We start from the raw sequence: 16,318 nt of genomic DNA, 5'->3' as shown, positions 1-16,318 counted from the left end.
CCCCATCTCTCTGATTTGCTACAACCGTATGTCCCACCATGTTCCCTGAGGTCAGCGGACCAGTTGCTCCTCACAGTTCCAGGAACTCGTCTTAAGCGCAGAGGTGACAGGACCTTCACTGTAGCAGGACCAAGACTCTGGAATGAGTTACCTCTGCTTGTCAGACAGGCCCCCTCCCTCTCGGTTTTCAAGTCCCATTTAAAAATTTCACTACTATTCAGTAGCTTTCAACACCAGATGATCTGTGTTTTGAACCTGTATGCTCCACACTGGTTTGTTGTCATTATCCGCATCGTTTTTATGTCTATATTTCTGATTTGCTTCATTTTGTATTTTGCTTTGTGTGTTACCTGTTGTTCTGTCTGTACAGCACTTTGGTTGGCCTTGTTGCTGTTTTAAGTGCTCTATAAATAAAATGGTATGGTATGAATGAATGAGTGCTTACTTGATTTTGTGCTGGACATCACTTTGTTCCTTTGAGGATTACAGTGCTTTATAGACAAAACGGGAATTAAAATTATTTAAATGATTTGTTTGAACTCACTAAAAATGACCTTATTAAAAAAAATTTTTAAAAGACACAGATCTGACAAAAATAACCTTAAATCCTCTCTCATGTTGCTCCAACTCTGAGTTCAGTTTATTTACTAGAAGATCAGCAGGAGAAGTTCATATAAATGTCATGTTTGTTTTATTAGATTTTTTACAATATTGGCAATAAAAAAGATAGACTGACAGTAAACTGAAGAGTTTCCGTCTCCTGCTGTTCTGACTCAACCTCCGGGCTCGTGCAGAAGCAAGAAAAGCTGCTTGCATACTTTACTTAGTGTCAGCAGTGATAGATGGATATGAGAAGTGATTAGATTTGGCAACAGGAAATTGTAGCCCAAAAACCTGCACAAAGACACCAAACAGATGGAAGACATTTAGCAAGCCTTTTTTTCTCCAAACTGTTTAAGAAAACAACAATTCTAGGGTTTGGACTTGTGTATATATTAGAATTTATTAAAGAAAGGAGACACAACATACTTTTATTTGACTTTCAGTGGATGCCTCTCTGGAACTTCTTTAATTTAAAACCAGGAAGTGAGGTCAGAAAATGAAATTAAGGGAAATATCTCTGACTTTCTTCTACTAGGACATTTGTCGTTCAATAAAAAAATACTAAAAACAAGAACATATTTGTTTTAATTTTTCTATTGACATTATCAAATGTTTGAAACCCCTTAAATAAATAAGGGTGGGCAACTTCAGTTCCTGTTGCAAGGTGTTCCAGGTTACAGGAGCTGAGTAGGAAAAGGCCGTTTTGCCAAGTTCATTCCGCACTGAGGGAACGCTGCAGGTAATGATGGCCTGAGAGCGCATGTTGTAACTGCACTGACGGCGTGACATGTGGGAGGAGATATAAGAAGGTAACAAACCAAGGAGGGATTTAGAGATAAAAATGTACCAGTGTGAGAGCCTACGTGTAGATAAGGATGACCATCTGACCAATGAGTACAGAGTGCAGTGGTGGGTACAGTAGTTACAACCAGTTACCAGTTATGAATCTTAGAATGAATCCATGGTAGACAGCATCCAACATCTGCAAGGAGCTGGCAGGGGCCTTCATGTAAATAATGTCACCATAGTCAATGGCTGGTGGGAAGGTAGTGGTTACAAGGCGTTTTCTGGTATTCAGTGTTAAACGAGATCTATTTCTGAAAAAGAAACCCAATTTTATTTTCAGTTTTTTAATCAGGTTTTCAATATGTGGTTTAAAAGAAAGATGTGCATCGACCAAAATTCCCAAGTATTTGTAAAAATCTACAAACTCAATAGGAACACAGTGCATGTATGAGATAGGAGGAAGAGTTGCTTGCACCAACTTTCTCTTGGAAAACAACATCCCTTTGGTCTTGTCAGCATTTAGCACCAGCTTGAGATGGAATAAGTCTGACTGAATGATGTCAAATGCAGACTGTAGAAGCTGGAAAACCTTGGCAACTGTGTTAGCTCAGCAATAAACAACTGTGTCATCATTAGAGATGCAAGGATTTGTCAGGAATGTTTTGACCTACATTATTTATATAAATTGAAAAAGAGTGGGACCTAAAACTGAGCCTTGTGGCACACCATTGATAACCGTTAGGTAGCTAGATGAAGTACCGGTACGTCGGACACATTGCCTCCGACCTGAGAGATAGTTTGAGAACCAACCAACAGTGTGATCTGAGAAACCAATATCTGAGGCAGGATTTCAAATCATTACTATACTATTACTTTACGATAAACGTTTTCTTTTTTCATAATCAGCGAAAATGACATTAAAAATATGTTAAAACTCACAGCTTTACTGCAACATGTTGCTTCTACTGGAAGCTACAGCAACTTGACTAGAACAAACGTCAACCTCTCCGCTCTTAAAGTGGCAGCGCAGATTAATGTTATTAAAACCATTGTTTAATAACGCTCAAAAACCGATTCAGAATCTACCTTGTACTCGATGTGTTGCATCTAAAAAATAAATGTTATCACCACCAACCCTCGGTATCAAAGTCCTGGTTTGTTCTTAAATAACATAAACAAAGACGCCTGTTTTCTGTATACACTAAAAGTGGAAAAAAATCATCAGCATTCCCTTTTATAAATAGTATTGGATATCTAACTTCAACCTGAATACAAAAGTTAGTTGATATTTTGATTAAATTCGCAGTTTCACTGTGTTTTTTTTTTTTTTTTTTTTTTCTGAGATGTGTACTTCCTGTGTGCCCGTCTGTGTCTTCACCGTTCGATGTGTGTTTGCAGTCACCACAGTGGAGAAGCATAACCTGACAACATGTGAAGGATCAGATGTCGGCCCGGCCGTGGATCAGCCACCAAAAGACAAACATGGTAAGAGGCTGTTCAGAGCCGCTGCTCACACATGTGGCAGATAAGGACGATTGTTTAGGACCGCAAAGACGTAAAGACAGTGTGAGACAATGCTGGGATGGGTGCTGAACAACAGCTTAGCAAAATATGTAAAAAATGGTGCATATAAAAGTATTATCAAATCACTTTTTAGTACATATTTTAGGTGCTTCATGATCATTTAACGTGTTTGTATGGTGAATATGGTGCAAAATAATTTTTCATTTTATGCTGTTTTATAAGAGTTGAAGTTGACTCCGTTTGAAGAGGAAGAACTGAAGAAGAAGTGGCTGGAGATCCTCGGTCCTAGTAATGAAGTTATAGTAAGTTGTCCTTATCACCTGATCGTGTGTGCGCGTGTGTGTGTTTTCAGTATTTCATCTGAAAAGCTCCTAAATGATACGTAGTTTGTCGTAATTTGGTGGTTTATCACCTGGTCTGTCAACAAGCTAGTTTTGTTTACAAGAGGGATTTTTATTGGTCTGGAGTGATGTCACTGGGAATTCCAGCCCTATATTTTAAAAGGGGAATTCCTTCGGTTCACAATGATGCCGAACTTTATACGAAGGGATCTCCCATGGGCAGAAAACTGGGCAATTTCCTTGGAAACTAAAAATTCAAATAAAATGATAATTTCTGAAGACATACCTGTTTAAAAAAACTTGAATTTAAATGTAAATTGGGAAGAATAGATGCTGTTTTTATTACCAGGATCGCTAGGTGGCGTCTTTATAGACTGTTTTTATGTAAATCTTAAATAATTTAAAGACGTTATTTTCGCTCATTTTCCACTGCAGCCTGAGCTCACTCTGACTCTGATATGAGGATTTACATGCTGTTGCTGATTCAGTATAATTCTTTGTTTCCTTGGCAGGTGGCTCAGGTGGAGAAGTTCACCGAGAGCAGCGGTCTGGGCATCAGTCTAGACGCCAACAGTGGTCATCACTACATCTGCTCCGTCCTTCCTGAAGGACCCGTTGGTCGCTGTGGCAAGCTGTTCAGTGGGGATGAACTAGTTGAGGTAAACCTTAATTAACATTAAGACTGTTACTGTTGCCACAAGCAACTCAAAATGTGACTATTTCTACTGCCTTCATGCAAGAAAATATTGATCAATGAAACCAATCAAAACATATGAGGACAGTAGATGTTGTATATTATATTTAATAAAGGCATTGTAACCATAACGTGTGTAAATCTTAAAGTGCCAAAAAGTTAATTTAGGCCAGAAGTAAAACAAGACTTTTGAGATCTGGTCAACAAACACAGCTTAGAGTTAAAAACTAAAAGTACTTTCTACTTGTTAAGGTCAATGGTATTTCCCTGATTGGTGAAACCCACAAAGAGGTGATAAGAATCTTGAAGGAACTTCCCGTCTGTGTCTACATGACCTGCTGTAGACCTGCTCCTGATCTTCAGACCAACATGGACACCGTCCAACCAGATTCAGAGTCTTTGTCCACAGCCTATACATTAAAGGTACTGTATGTTTCAAGCAGCTACTGTCCAAAAATCCAACATACAATGACTTTCTTCTACAAACGTCAATAATAATTAGAATCAGAATCAGAATAAACTTTATTAGCATTGCACTGAGATACAACGCGAACATGTACGTACAGTCATCCGAAAGATGGGCGGAGTGCACGAAGCTGCAACTATAAAAAAAGGGACTTACTGTTGTAATAATCTAAGCTGGCAGAATGTTTGGTTGTATAAACTGTATAAGATGAGTAAAGGGAACTGAGATTTGGAAAAAGAAATGCAGACTACACACTCATTAAGAGGAAGAAAGAACCGCGGAGTAAAAAGTAAGCCTCAAACAACAAGTTGTATCAAAAATCGTCCTGAACTATAAGTGACAGAAAGGTCTGGTCATCCTACACAAATATTGTTATGTGTCCAAAGTGTTTTGTGATTGAGATGTGACAAGTTAAAAACAAAAGTTCACTTTCAGAATTTAAAGGGAAAAAACGAGCTAGAATTCTGTAAGAGCATGGACTTTGTTAGCTTGGCTGTGAGTTCTTAGCATTCTGGGACGATTTAAGAAAAAAACACAATCTCTGAAGTATAAGAGACAAACGAGGTAAAAGAAGACAAAAATGCAGATGTTTTGCTGTGTAAATTATATAAGAGTGACATCTACAGGAGTGGAAAGAGTTAGATTGTAAATATTTATAAAAGTTTAGACAGCTAAAGTGCGTCATCACTCTTTAAGTTGAACATTCGGTGGGAAAATCCCTCAAAATCACTAAATTTTAACTAAAAACCACAAAGGGATCAGTTCATTCATGGAAAGTCCAACTTTGTGTGAGCAGTTTAAACTTCAAAAGATTAATTTAAATCCCTTCAAAGCTTTAAAATACATTTCGCTAAGAGACAGAGTTGGTTCAAAAATCTGGAAAACATCAGTTAGTACTTTGAGTTTGTGTTAAGGATGACTTTCAGCTACTACCACACCTCAACAGCTCAACCTTTAAAAAACTAAGAAATAACCATTGTTGTGTTTTTTAAGGTTGATCAGATGTGACAGCCATTTTGAATTGGTTTGATTAATCAGTTGTTGATCCAATACTTAAGGAGTTTTATTTGGTTTCATCCAAACAATCAGATATTTTGCTAACATGCAGCCAAACTGAGACACACAACCTGAACAACAAATATGAGAAAAATGTGGATTTAACACAATAATTATCTTTTTAACGCAGCCTCGTGTTTTCTAAACACGGTTCTTTAACAGTTATTGTCCATTTTACATTCATGCTGTAATTTGAAACATGGCCATGCTAATGACGCTAGGTAACCTAATCATGAGGGGGCACTCCTGCGTTGTAACACATCAACCGTTATTAGCAGAGTCTGACTCTAAAGTTGCTCCGTCTACTTTCTGCACCTTCAGCCGCTTTAAGCCTCTGTGATTATTATGATTATTTTATTCAGATCTGGTTTCAGCAATGCCTCAGCAGCTGCCAATATCGTTTTGCTGAAGATCCGAGACATCAAATATATTATCCCCTTTGGGGGAAGAAGGGTTTTTATCTCTGTAGTTCTATCTGAGATAATGTACTGAGGCCCCAGAATCCCAAGGATATTTCACTTTTAACCACCGCCAGAAACCTGAGCTGCAAACACAGCTACAGGGTAGGAGCCTACGGGCTGGGGAGGAAAATAACGATGGCAGGGTGTTAGATTGTGATTTTAGTTTTTTTTCCTGTCTACAGAATGATATCGAGCTCAGCAGTGTGGTAGTTGAAGACTCAGAGGTGAACACTGTTACTGCGACACAGGATTGTATGACAGAGGAGGCGTTAGCAGCTCCTTTGGCCATGTGGGAGTCGGAGATCCAAAATATTGAGCTGGAAAAGGGAGAAGGGGGGTTGGGATTCAGTATTTTGGATTACCAGGTGGGAATTCTTCAAGAAAACTTGGTGTTTGTCATTTCTCTCCACTTTTTTCATTCACTTTGGATAACTTTTCAACAAAAGATCACTGTTCTTCCACAGGACCCATTAGACCCCACCAAGACGGTGATCGTGATCCGCTCCCTGGTTCCGAACGGCGTGGCGGAGAAAGATGGCAGGCTGTTGCCAGGAGACCGACTCATGTATGTGAACGCCACAGACCTGGAGAACGCCAGCCTGGAGGACGCCGTCCTGGCCCTGAAGGGGGCCAAACTGGGCATGGTTCAGATCGGGGTTGCCAAACCGCTGCCTGTAGGCGCCACTCTTTAAGTTTGATGTGTTTGAATGAGAACGTTGGTGTGGATCGTGTGATAGAGCAAGGCTTTATTTTTATTTTTGATTTATTTATTGTACTCTATGCAGTGTTTCCCCCAGATCAGCTCCATTGGCGGGGCGCTCGAGGTATTTATTTATTATTTTTGTAGACCGGGATGGGATGGAGTCGTGTGTGTTGCCTGCCTGCCAGCTTAGCGCTACATTGCTGTTGGTTTTTATCGACGACTGGGTGGGGGGAAAGGGAGTCACATGTATGTTGTTCTGCCTGCTAGCATAGCGCTACATTGCTGCTGGTTTTTATCAACAACGGGGTGGGGGTGGGGGGGAGTCACATGTGTGTTGTTCTGCCTGCTAGCTTAGCACTATGTTGCTGCTGGGTTTTATAAACAATGGGGTGGGGGTGGGGGGGAGTCACATGTGTGTTGTTCCACCTGAGCTTCGCGCTACATTGCTGCCGGCTTTTGTCATAGGGTGGGGGGGTTGTCACTGTGTGTTGCCCGCCCGGTAACTTAGCGCTACAATGCTGCCGGTAATTATCGATGGGGGGTGGGGTGAGGTGGTAGCGGAGCACTACGTCAGTAGCATTTTTGCTAGCGCGTTTGTATTGCGCTATGCGCTACATCATTACCAGCAGTTGTCGACCGGTGGTGGGGGGAAAGAGTGTTCCGTAGCGGGACACCCCATTTGTATAATGGTAGAGAAAACACTGCTATTAATCCTTAATGCAGAAATTAATTCTCTGCATTTTCTCGTTGCACATGTGAACACATGTTAAGTAGTGGGCTGCCATCTAAGGCACCTGGGGATCAGCTGGGGTGGGGGTGGGGGGGTGAAGGCCTTGCTCATGGGCCCAGAGTGGGGCAAATGAGGGTGGAGGCAGATGTTTCATGTTTTCTACCCACATTTTGATGTTGTTGGTCCCAGGAGTTTACTGGCGACCCTCTGATCACAGATCCACCCTCTCTAACCTCTGCACCACCACTCCCCTGTTGTGTGTTACCCAACTTAGAGCCCAGCCACCACGGCTCAGCTTACAAGAGCTTGAATTTTTCATGCTGGAAAAGGTGGAGGTAGGCTGTGTGGTGTAACGTTCCACCTGTCGTACAGTGAAAAACAGGTGCCCAATCTAAAACGGCTCAGCGTCACGGTTTGTTATTAAACTTTCCAAGGGCAGCTTCCACCCTCTTTACGTGCACCGAGTCACCTGTCAGAATAGTTGTTCCGTCCAGTGGCGTGTTCGTCGCTCCTAGCTCTTTGACCGTTATGTTTTGCTAAAAAAAAAAAAAAACCACCCCAGCTTGCATTCTTTCTGCTGTAGAGCTATTTTATCTTATTTATTTATTTTGCTCGTATTGAATCTGCCTTGGGATTACTCAGCGAGACCTCTGGGCTATCGGGGGTTTGCTGGATTACTGAGCAGCAGGAAGCTCTCCTGCAGGATGTGGAATGTACTTCTGAGGGGTATTTTGTTGTATTGCATTTCAAAATTGAGTCTGATGTGTGTAATCCTCCTAATGTGCCTGCTTACTTTTCATGTATATCTATCTGTCTGAGCTGCATGCTATATACATCAACACCGAGAGCTCTTACTAAGCAAAAAAAAAAAAAAAAACCTTGATATCTTCAACAGCTTCTCTGCTAAATAGATTTTCGTTTATTTATTTGATCTTCTGTTTGACCAGTTCATTTAATCCAACACTTGCTTTCCATTTCCATTCCATACTAACTCATGCTAAGAGTAGAGTTTTAATTCAAGCTGGAGACACTGAAAGACTTTCTCCACTTTCCTAGGGAATATGTGGATATTCCCACTCTCCACACCCATATGGTGAGCAGGAAATAACCCCATCATCCACCATCATCCATTCATTTGACTTCAGCAATATTTTGGTTGAAGAAGGAGAGGAGGAAGAGCTGACTGAGGGCGTCCTTTACCGAGCAGAGCCGGCATTGGTTAGTTAGCGTTTGGGAAAACGTGACAAATCGGAACACCAAGAGTGGAGCAGTTAGGGATGTGTTTATGCTGTTTTAACTGTAAAATGTTAATAATTTGTGAAATTGGGATTATAGACAGATTCTTTCAGTTTTTTTGTAGCTTACAAATGAATTAAAGCTGAGTGTTTTCAGTTCCTGTCGTCCGTTGTCCCAGATTGACACCAGTGACGGGGACCTGTCTGACGAGAAGGCGCTGTTGGATCACACCTATTCTGGGATGGAGGACGACACGTTCCAGGCCTCCATGATGGCGCTCCACGGCAGCAGCTGCAGCGTTGACTTGGATTTCCTGCACTCGTCCACACCAAGGGTAAACCAACATTTATGTTTGAAAACAGCTGGAACCAGTCGTTCTGGACCGATTTTATTAAGATTTTTAAGGCCGATGCCAATAAACTATTTTTATATTGCTCTAATCTTCTGATTTCAATTAGGCCAATTCTGACCTCTCTCTCAAAACCTAAAATTTAATGGAATATTTTTTTTTTTATTTTTTTTATTTGTGGTTGAACTTAACAATTGACTCTATATTCAAAATAAACTACATCACTTCATGTTCCTTTTAGAAAATCTGAACCTTTTTGTGCTTCGGACTTTATTTTAATCACTTTATAGCCATTAAAACTGTTAACTGAATGAAGTGACGAATTTGAAACACCCTCCAAGTCTCGCCAAGTCACACAGAAGTCATGTCAGGGCACTGAACAGAAATATTCACATGCATAAAAAGCCAGTTAAAGTTATCTATCTAAGGAAGCAAGCAGATTGTGTTGTCTTCATTTTGTCTCGGTCTCCCATCCTGAGCAAGCACATTGGCAACAGTGGAAAGGAAAAACTCTCCTCCAGTAGAACCAGGCTCAGGACAAGCAGCCATCTGCTTCGACTGGCTGGGGTTTGAGGGGAACAGGAAGGAGAAACAGACACAGAAAGGCAGGTCCTCACTAGGAGGAAAGACCAACAAAACCTGTTAAGATACAAATAATTACAAATGCAAACTATTCATTTGAGGAAACATGGTCAGTTTGTCCAGCAGCAGTCTAAGCCTATAGCAGCATAACTAAGGGATAGCTCAGGAAACCCAAGCCAGCTATAGGATTTATCAAAAAGGAAAGTCTTAAGCCCAGTCTTAAAACTGGACAATGTGTGAGCCTCACGGACAGAAACTGGAAGTTGGTTCCACGAGAGAGGAGCCTGATAACTGAAAGATCTTCCTCCCATTCTGCTTTTGGAAACTCTAGGAACCACAAGTAACATGCAGTTTGAGAGCCAAGTGCTCTGTTAGGAAAATATGGAACAATAAGAGCTGCAATATAAGATGGAGCTAGGTTGTTGAGGGCTTTGTAGGTTAGAAGTAAGATTTTGAATTAAATTCAGTACCAACTTCCATTTTAGTTCCTCTGTGTGTCGTCTCTGGAATGCTCACCGCCCTTGCGCCCCCCCACCCCCGAGGAATGGCAGCATCATTATGTGCTCGTGTGAGAGATTTGTTTTCATTATCATGCTGTTGACCTTCAGCCAAAGATTAAGAGCACGTTAGGATTTTTTTTGTCTCCAAACCCCATGTGTCATTTTTCACCACTTTTTATTGTCTGTCCAAACAGGTCTCACTTGTAAATGAGTGTTCAAGGCTCAATGTGATTTATCTGTGTAAATAAAGGTTGAATGAATGAATGGTGTGTGGCTGTATCCAAGTGTAAGAAAGGTTCCTGTTATAAATTGGTTTGCCACGTCTAAATTTTTATATTGCTTGAAAGTATAGTTCCTTCAAACGATTGGGGTGGCCAGTGGTTAATCTATGATGGCCAAGGCCTCCATTGGTCCCCGCCAAGGCTCCGACGTTTCCCCTGGTGGTGGATAAAATTGCTCCCTCCACTCCACAGAATCTGTCACTCTGCTCCTCCATGGCCAAACAAAAAACCCTCCTCTGTTCTTATTCCAGGTCATGTTTGTAAATGAGAACCAGTTCTCAAACATTTCACCTGCTCAAATAAATACACAGAGCACCTCCTACCTACTTGAATATCTTGTATCAAAAACATTCAGGTTTCCTTGCATTCCAAAACTACAAACATTCACTATTCAAATCCCTCAGCAATTGGGGGGGGGGGGGGGGGGTCATTGGCATACTGCTTGTTTCCTCAGTAAAACTTTATACACCCTACACGTACTGGTACTAGCACAAATTAGCTGCTTTACTATGATGTGTTCAAGAGTTATGATAGTAAGTCAGATTTTTTAGCTTTTCTTGGTCATTTACTGGAGTAGCCTGCACATCATTCACCAGAGAATCGTGTGATCCACATTTATTCCTGATGCTGTAAAGAAAGTTTTTTGTTGTAGTTGTGATTTGTGCTAAAATGTGTAATTCTTCCCTAAATTCAGCTAAATACAGTGAGGTATACAGCATGTTGTTTTTTGTTGCTGTTCTTTCACCTCATGACTTTCTATTTTTATTTTAATCAATAATTATTATTTTTTGGTATTTGAAGAATGTGCCTTTGGTGCCACAGAAGTCACAGCTTTCTAAATAAATGTTAAATTATATAAAATCAAATAAAAACGAGCTACGGTCAGGCACATTTTTATCTTTCCCTAAGGTCAGCGCTGACTTTAGCTGCTGCTCCTTTTACATTATTTTATATTATAAGGCTGAGCCTAATCTGTTGCATTTAACAGATTTTAAACTTTTGTGTTGCAGCACACAAAGCAGAGTTTATGTATTATCACTAAAAAAAAAAAATGTTTAAAAGTCTCTTGTTGAGGTCAGATATTCAAACTTTATTGATACAACCTTGAGAACCAAAACATTTTATTTCCTCAGCTTTTGCGTTTTATTGATAAATACTAACACGTATCTTCATTTTGTTCCACGCTTTTATTACATAGCTACCTTGTTATCGCTCGCTGCCGTGAAAGGCAGGTAATCATGTATTTGGCTGTGACATTTTTGCCATCTGTTAGCAAAATATCTCATGAACCAACAGACAGATGTTATTGAACTTTTCAGAAAGTAATCATTGGATGAACGATTCAAGATGGCCGCCAGGGCTGATCAACATTATCAAACACAAAAATGGATTCCAGATCAGTCAGTTTTACAGATATTGAGCAAAGATTTGTCGTGTTACTACTTGAGTCGTTCCCTGCATACACTCCAAGCACTCAGCAGGTTAAAACGTTTTATTTTAACTGTGGGAGTCAACCTGTTAGCAAAATACCTTGTGAACCACTGGAGGGATTTTATTGAAGCACCTAAAGCAGGGGTGCCCAGACATTTTTATTATGCGAGCTACTTTTAAAATGACCAAGTCAAAGTGATCTACTATAAGGCCCTGTTTACACGGGAACAACCTATGAAAACGTTTGTGTTTTTTCAATGTTTATTGGGGAAACAAGAAATTAACGAGTTTACATGAAAACGCTGTAGTTTCCATTTCATTCTTGTTGCCAGATAAGAAATTATGAACTATATTACTGTCACTTTAAAATGATAGTATTTTGACCTAAACTGTCACATATACTGAGTAAAAATAATCTAAGATGAGGTGTGTGTTGTGTTTGTTGAGCATGTGCACAGAAAAGGAGGGGGCAAATATGACATTTTACATTTATCTGGCAACCCTGACAGGGCTCATCTACATTCAATGTGCATGCAGCGTCTGCTTGACAGTTACGTCCAAACTGCTAACACTAACGTCTCTTTGGACCTAGGATGTTGTTGGTTTTGATCCTACATGCTCAAAAACAGTGAGCAACACAAAAACACTCTGCCATTTATTATAACTGTAAGTGCAGGAAAACTTTGGACTGCAGCCGCCTGTAGTGACTTCACACTTGCGGGGCATTTCACACCTCCATGGGGAGTTCCCCCAAAAATCTCCACTCTGCCTGTATGTCAATCAAGTGACAAAGTTCATATTGAGGCTAGATGATAGGCTGACATCTATTCTGTTTAATGCCATGTGATCTACCCATAATACCTTTGCGATCGACCAGTAGATCGTGATCGACGTATTGGGCACCCTTGACGTCAAGTATTTACTAAATGTAGATCTACAGCCTCTGCTGTTGTGGAAATTGTGTAATTTGGCTCAACAAAGCCCAGCTGCTCTTGTATTAAAAATAAAAAAAGTATACACAGTATAATGTGGCTTTTAGTTTTCAGGCTGCCAGTGATTTATGCCTCTTCCTCCCCACCACTGATGGTGTTTCTGAGGCTCATTACAAGCTGAGCAGGATGGAGCCTGACTGTGATGAATTCTCCCCAAGTCCATTCATCCGCTGTGCTTTGTTTCCCTCCAGCTGACAGCTCGCCTCGACGTGTTGGACCTGAGCTTCGCAGCCTCGTCGAACTTTGCAGACAACACTCCGGCGTTCTCTTCGGAGAAGTCGGCCTCTTACGCTGCGGCCAGTTTGACGGGTCACATCCCAGCCATTAGCGCCATCCTAAGCTGCTCGGATCAATACTTGGCCCGGCAGCCGAGCCAAGAAGAGCCAGCGGAGCGCTCCGACTCGTACAGCCCATTCTCTGAGATGGGAGGCAGAGCCGCCGTCCAGGAGGCCAATGAATGTCAGATGGAATCTGCCGTTTCATTTGGAGATACTGGAAATACTTTGAAGGTAAATATTTTGAGGTTTGATTTGACAAGTTGTGGAAAAAAAAGTGATCTTAAATACAGTAAATCATTCTCTGTCAGAACCTGTCAAAACTTGGCTACAGAACATTAAGAATGTTTGTTTTCAATTTAATTCTCACGGTCGAATCACTAAACCCACATGTGCCTCAGAGACGCAAGCCCGGTTTTGGAATCTGCTCAAGTGTTTTAATTTACCGCGGTGAATAAACGTGTTGAATTATCGCCTTCAAGGACGCCGGCGTGAAAGAATCTGCCGGAGACGGCGACAAAGCGGCGCTGACCCCCGGGAGCAGCTTCGAAAGGACTATCACAGTTGTCAAGGGCAACTGCAGCCTTGGTTTGTGTTTTTACCTTCACTTCCTTTTTAAATATATTTGTTCTTTTTTATTTATTTTGCTCTCATCCTCCGCAGGAGAGGTAATGAGCCTTCAGGGTTTGAAAGGGGCATTTGGCTTTTTACTTTTGTCTTCGGTTTTCTAAAACTCTCACTTTTGAGGCAAAATGATCGAAGCAATTTGTGGTATTTTTCCACTCAAAGGGTAAATCTTTTGCGATACAAAAGATTTGCATTTCAAAAACTCGCCCAAGGGGCTGCTGCAGGCATAGAAAATACAAAGTTTGAACTTCTAAAACAAATAGGTGTTTAAAATCATCTTTTCATAGCCGAAAACGGTTTCTCTTTTCACTCCGTGAAGGCCTGTTTACATGGCTGTCAATTGGAATATTTTGCATAAAATGTTTGGGGTTTCAGATTCCAGCAAACACTTGTGCCAACTTTAATTCAAGCTCTAAGTATATAATAAGAATATTTTCATAATCTCTTCAAATGATCTTCCACACACTGAGCTGCTTCACTAGAGAGTTGACATTTAGTTTCAACACCGCCTGAATAAAGATAAGAACCTTCTGTGTGGGCACGAAAAGATAGACAAGTTTCCAGATAAATTACTTCACTCCACTTCACTGAAAGACACATTTATGAGTATTTTTACTGTTTCAAACGCTGTTTTGAGGGGCATAAAGCAAACTACAGATTTTTATTTTTATCCAGTGGACATACTTTATAACCACTGACATTTGATAAACAAGCTGAAACTAAGTTGTTGTAGCCAAAATAAATAGAACACTAGCTAATAGATAAATGTAGCAAGTGTCTTGCTAATAGACAAATCAGTGTTTCCCCTACCATTATACAAGCGGGGCGCCCCGCCCCGTCAACAGAACCGAGCGCCCCGTCTACCGAACCCCACCCCCTACCCCCAACCACCTGTCTGCACTGACGTAACGCTAAACTAGCGGCTCGCAAAGCAGGTGCACTAGCTAAAAAGCTAAAGGCAACCTCTTCCTTCATGTTGAACCCTCACGCTGAACGCACCCCCACCACTCGAAAACTGTTGGTACAAACAGCGCAACAGTCTCTCCCCCCACCACCCCCCCCCGCTAAAAAAAAAATAAAAAATCGGTTCAGACAGCGTGCGACTGAGATGTGTGTCTGTCTCTCTCCTCTCAGACACCGTGGTCTAAAACTGTCAGTACAAACAGCGTGCGGCTGCCTCTGTGTCCCCCCCCCCCGTAAACGGGTTGAATAGCGCGCTGCGCAGCGCAGCTTAGGACAAGTCTCCGTTCCCCTCCCCCGGACAAAAATCACGAACGAGATGAGCGCCCCACCATGGCAAGTTATCTAGGGGAAACACTGTAAATGTAGCAAATGTCTTGCTAATAGATAAATGTAGCAAATGGCAAGCTAAAAGCTAATTGTAGCAAATACCTGGTTAAATGTTAATTGTAGCAAATACCTAGTTAAAATCTAGTTGTAGCAAATACCTAGCTTACAGTTAATTGTTGCAAATGCCTAATTTAAAACTAAATGCAAATGTCTAGCGAAAAGCTAAATGTAGCAAATGGCTAGCTAAAAGCTAATTGTAGCAAATACCTAGTTAAATGTTAAATGTATCAAATACCTAGTTAAAATCTAGTTGTATCAAATACCTAGTTTACAGTTAATTGTAGCAAATGTCTAACTTAAAACTGAATAAAGCAAATATCTAACTAAAAGCTAAATGTAGCAAATGGCTAGTTAAAAGCTAATGGTATCAAATGCACAGCTAAAAGCTAATTATAGCAGATGGCTAGCTAAAAGCCAAATGTTTCAGAATGTTAACTAAAACCTTTATGTAACAAAAGGCTAGCTCAAAGTTTAAAGCAGTGAAATTCTAACTAAAGGCACCAAAAGGTTATCCAAAAGTTAAAGTATGAAAAGGCAAGGTAATAGCCAAATATAGCAAAAGGTTAGCTAAAAGTAGCAGAATGCTAGCTCCAAAAGGATAGCTAAAACCTAAAAATTTCAGAATGGTAGCTAAAATGCACCATAAAAAACACAAAAACGGAGCAAGTATACTGAATCAGATTTCCTAGAGAACAATGTTTTTGATAGATTTAGATAGAGCTCCATTTTTTAGGGAAAATATTTTAAATAAAGTTTAATATTTTAATAAGTACAAAAATTACAAACAACAAAGTAACCATCTTCGGCAATCTGTCTTAAAGGCATGACAGTGAGTGCCATGAAAGATGGTCTGGGTATGCTGATCCGCAGTATAATCCACGGGGGGTCTATTAGCCGTGACGGACGGCTGGGGGTCGGCGATCTCATTCTGGCCATCAACGGCGAGCCCACCACCAACCTGACCAACGTTCAGGCTCGAGCCATGCTCAGGAGACACTCCCTCATCGGACCAGAGCTGGGGTGAGAGATGAGCTGAACAACAGTTGTCAAGTGAATGTTTATGTCTGTACATAAAGTACTGTTCAAAAAGTTTGAAACCACCCCCAACTCCTCAGTATTTTGTATCCAAGCAGCCAGAATTTTGTGTAATATTTTTATAGTGGCTTTGAATAATATTTCTCCATAATATTTAATATTTAGGATCTTGTCCATGATAGTCTGTTGGGCAGTATTTTCTTAAATAATGAGGAATGTGGACAAACTGAAGACAAATGAAGAAGGTTCAAGTCTAAAACACCTTCTTAGACCTGGCCCCAAAGTGTTTTGTAAAA

General features: G+C 40.7%; 1 protein-coding gene across 1 annotated transcript in view; it reads left to right on the top strand.

Annotated features, from left to right (window-relative positions):
- Positions 1 to 16,318, top strand: part of LOC119421943 (multiple PDZ domain protein) — a gene marked incomplete in the record, with an annotated part of 93,432 nt that overhangs the window by 28,781 nt on the left and 48,333 nt on the right. The window contains 10 exon segments of the mRNA XM_037689629.1: positions 2,788 to 2,874; positions 3,136 to 3,215; positions 3,767 to 3,913; positions 4,201 to 4,371; positions 6,114 to 6,296; positions 6,396 to 6,605; positions 8,779 to 8,934; positions 12,927 to 13,244; positions 13,493 to 13,598; positions 15,809 to 16,007. Coding sequence (XP_037545557.1) covers positions 2,788 to 2,874; positions 3,136 to 3,215; positions 3,767 to 3,913; positions 4,201 to 4,371; positions 6,114 to 6,296; positions 6,396 to 6,605; positions 8,779 to 8,934; positions 12,927 to 13,244; positions 13,493 to 13,598; positions 15,809 to 16,007 — 1,657 coding nt within the window.

The sequence above is a fragment of the Nematolebias whitei genome, chromosome 1 (assembly GCF_014905685.2).
Source record: "Nematolebias whitei isolate Nwh7 chromosome 1, NemWhi1, whole genome shotgun sequence".
NCBI classification, from domain to species: Eukaryota; Metazoa; Chordata; class Actinopteri; order Cyprinodontiformes; family Rivulidae; genus Nematolebias; species Nematolebias whitei.
The sequence above is the reverse complement of the archived record's forward strand: the minus strand, read 5'-3'. Positions and strand labels throughout refer to the sequence as shown.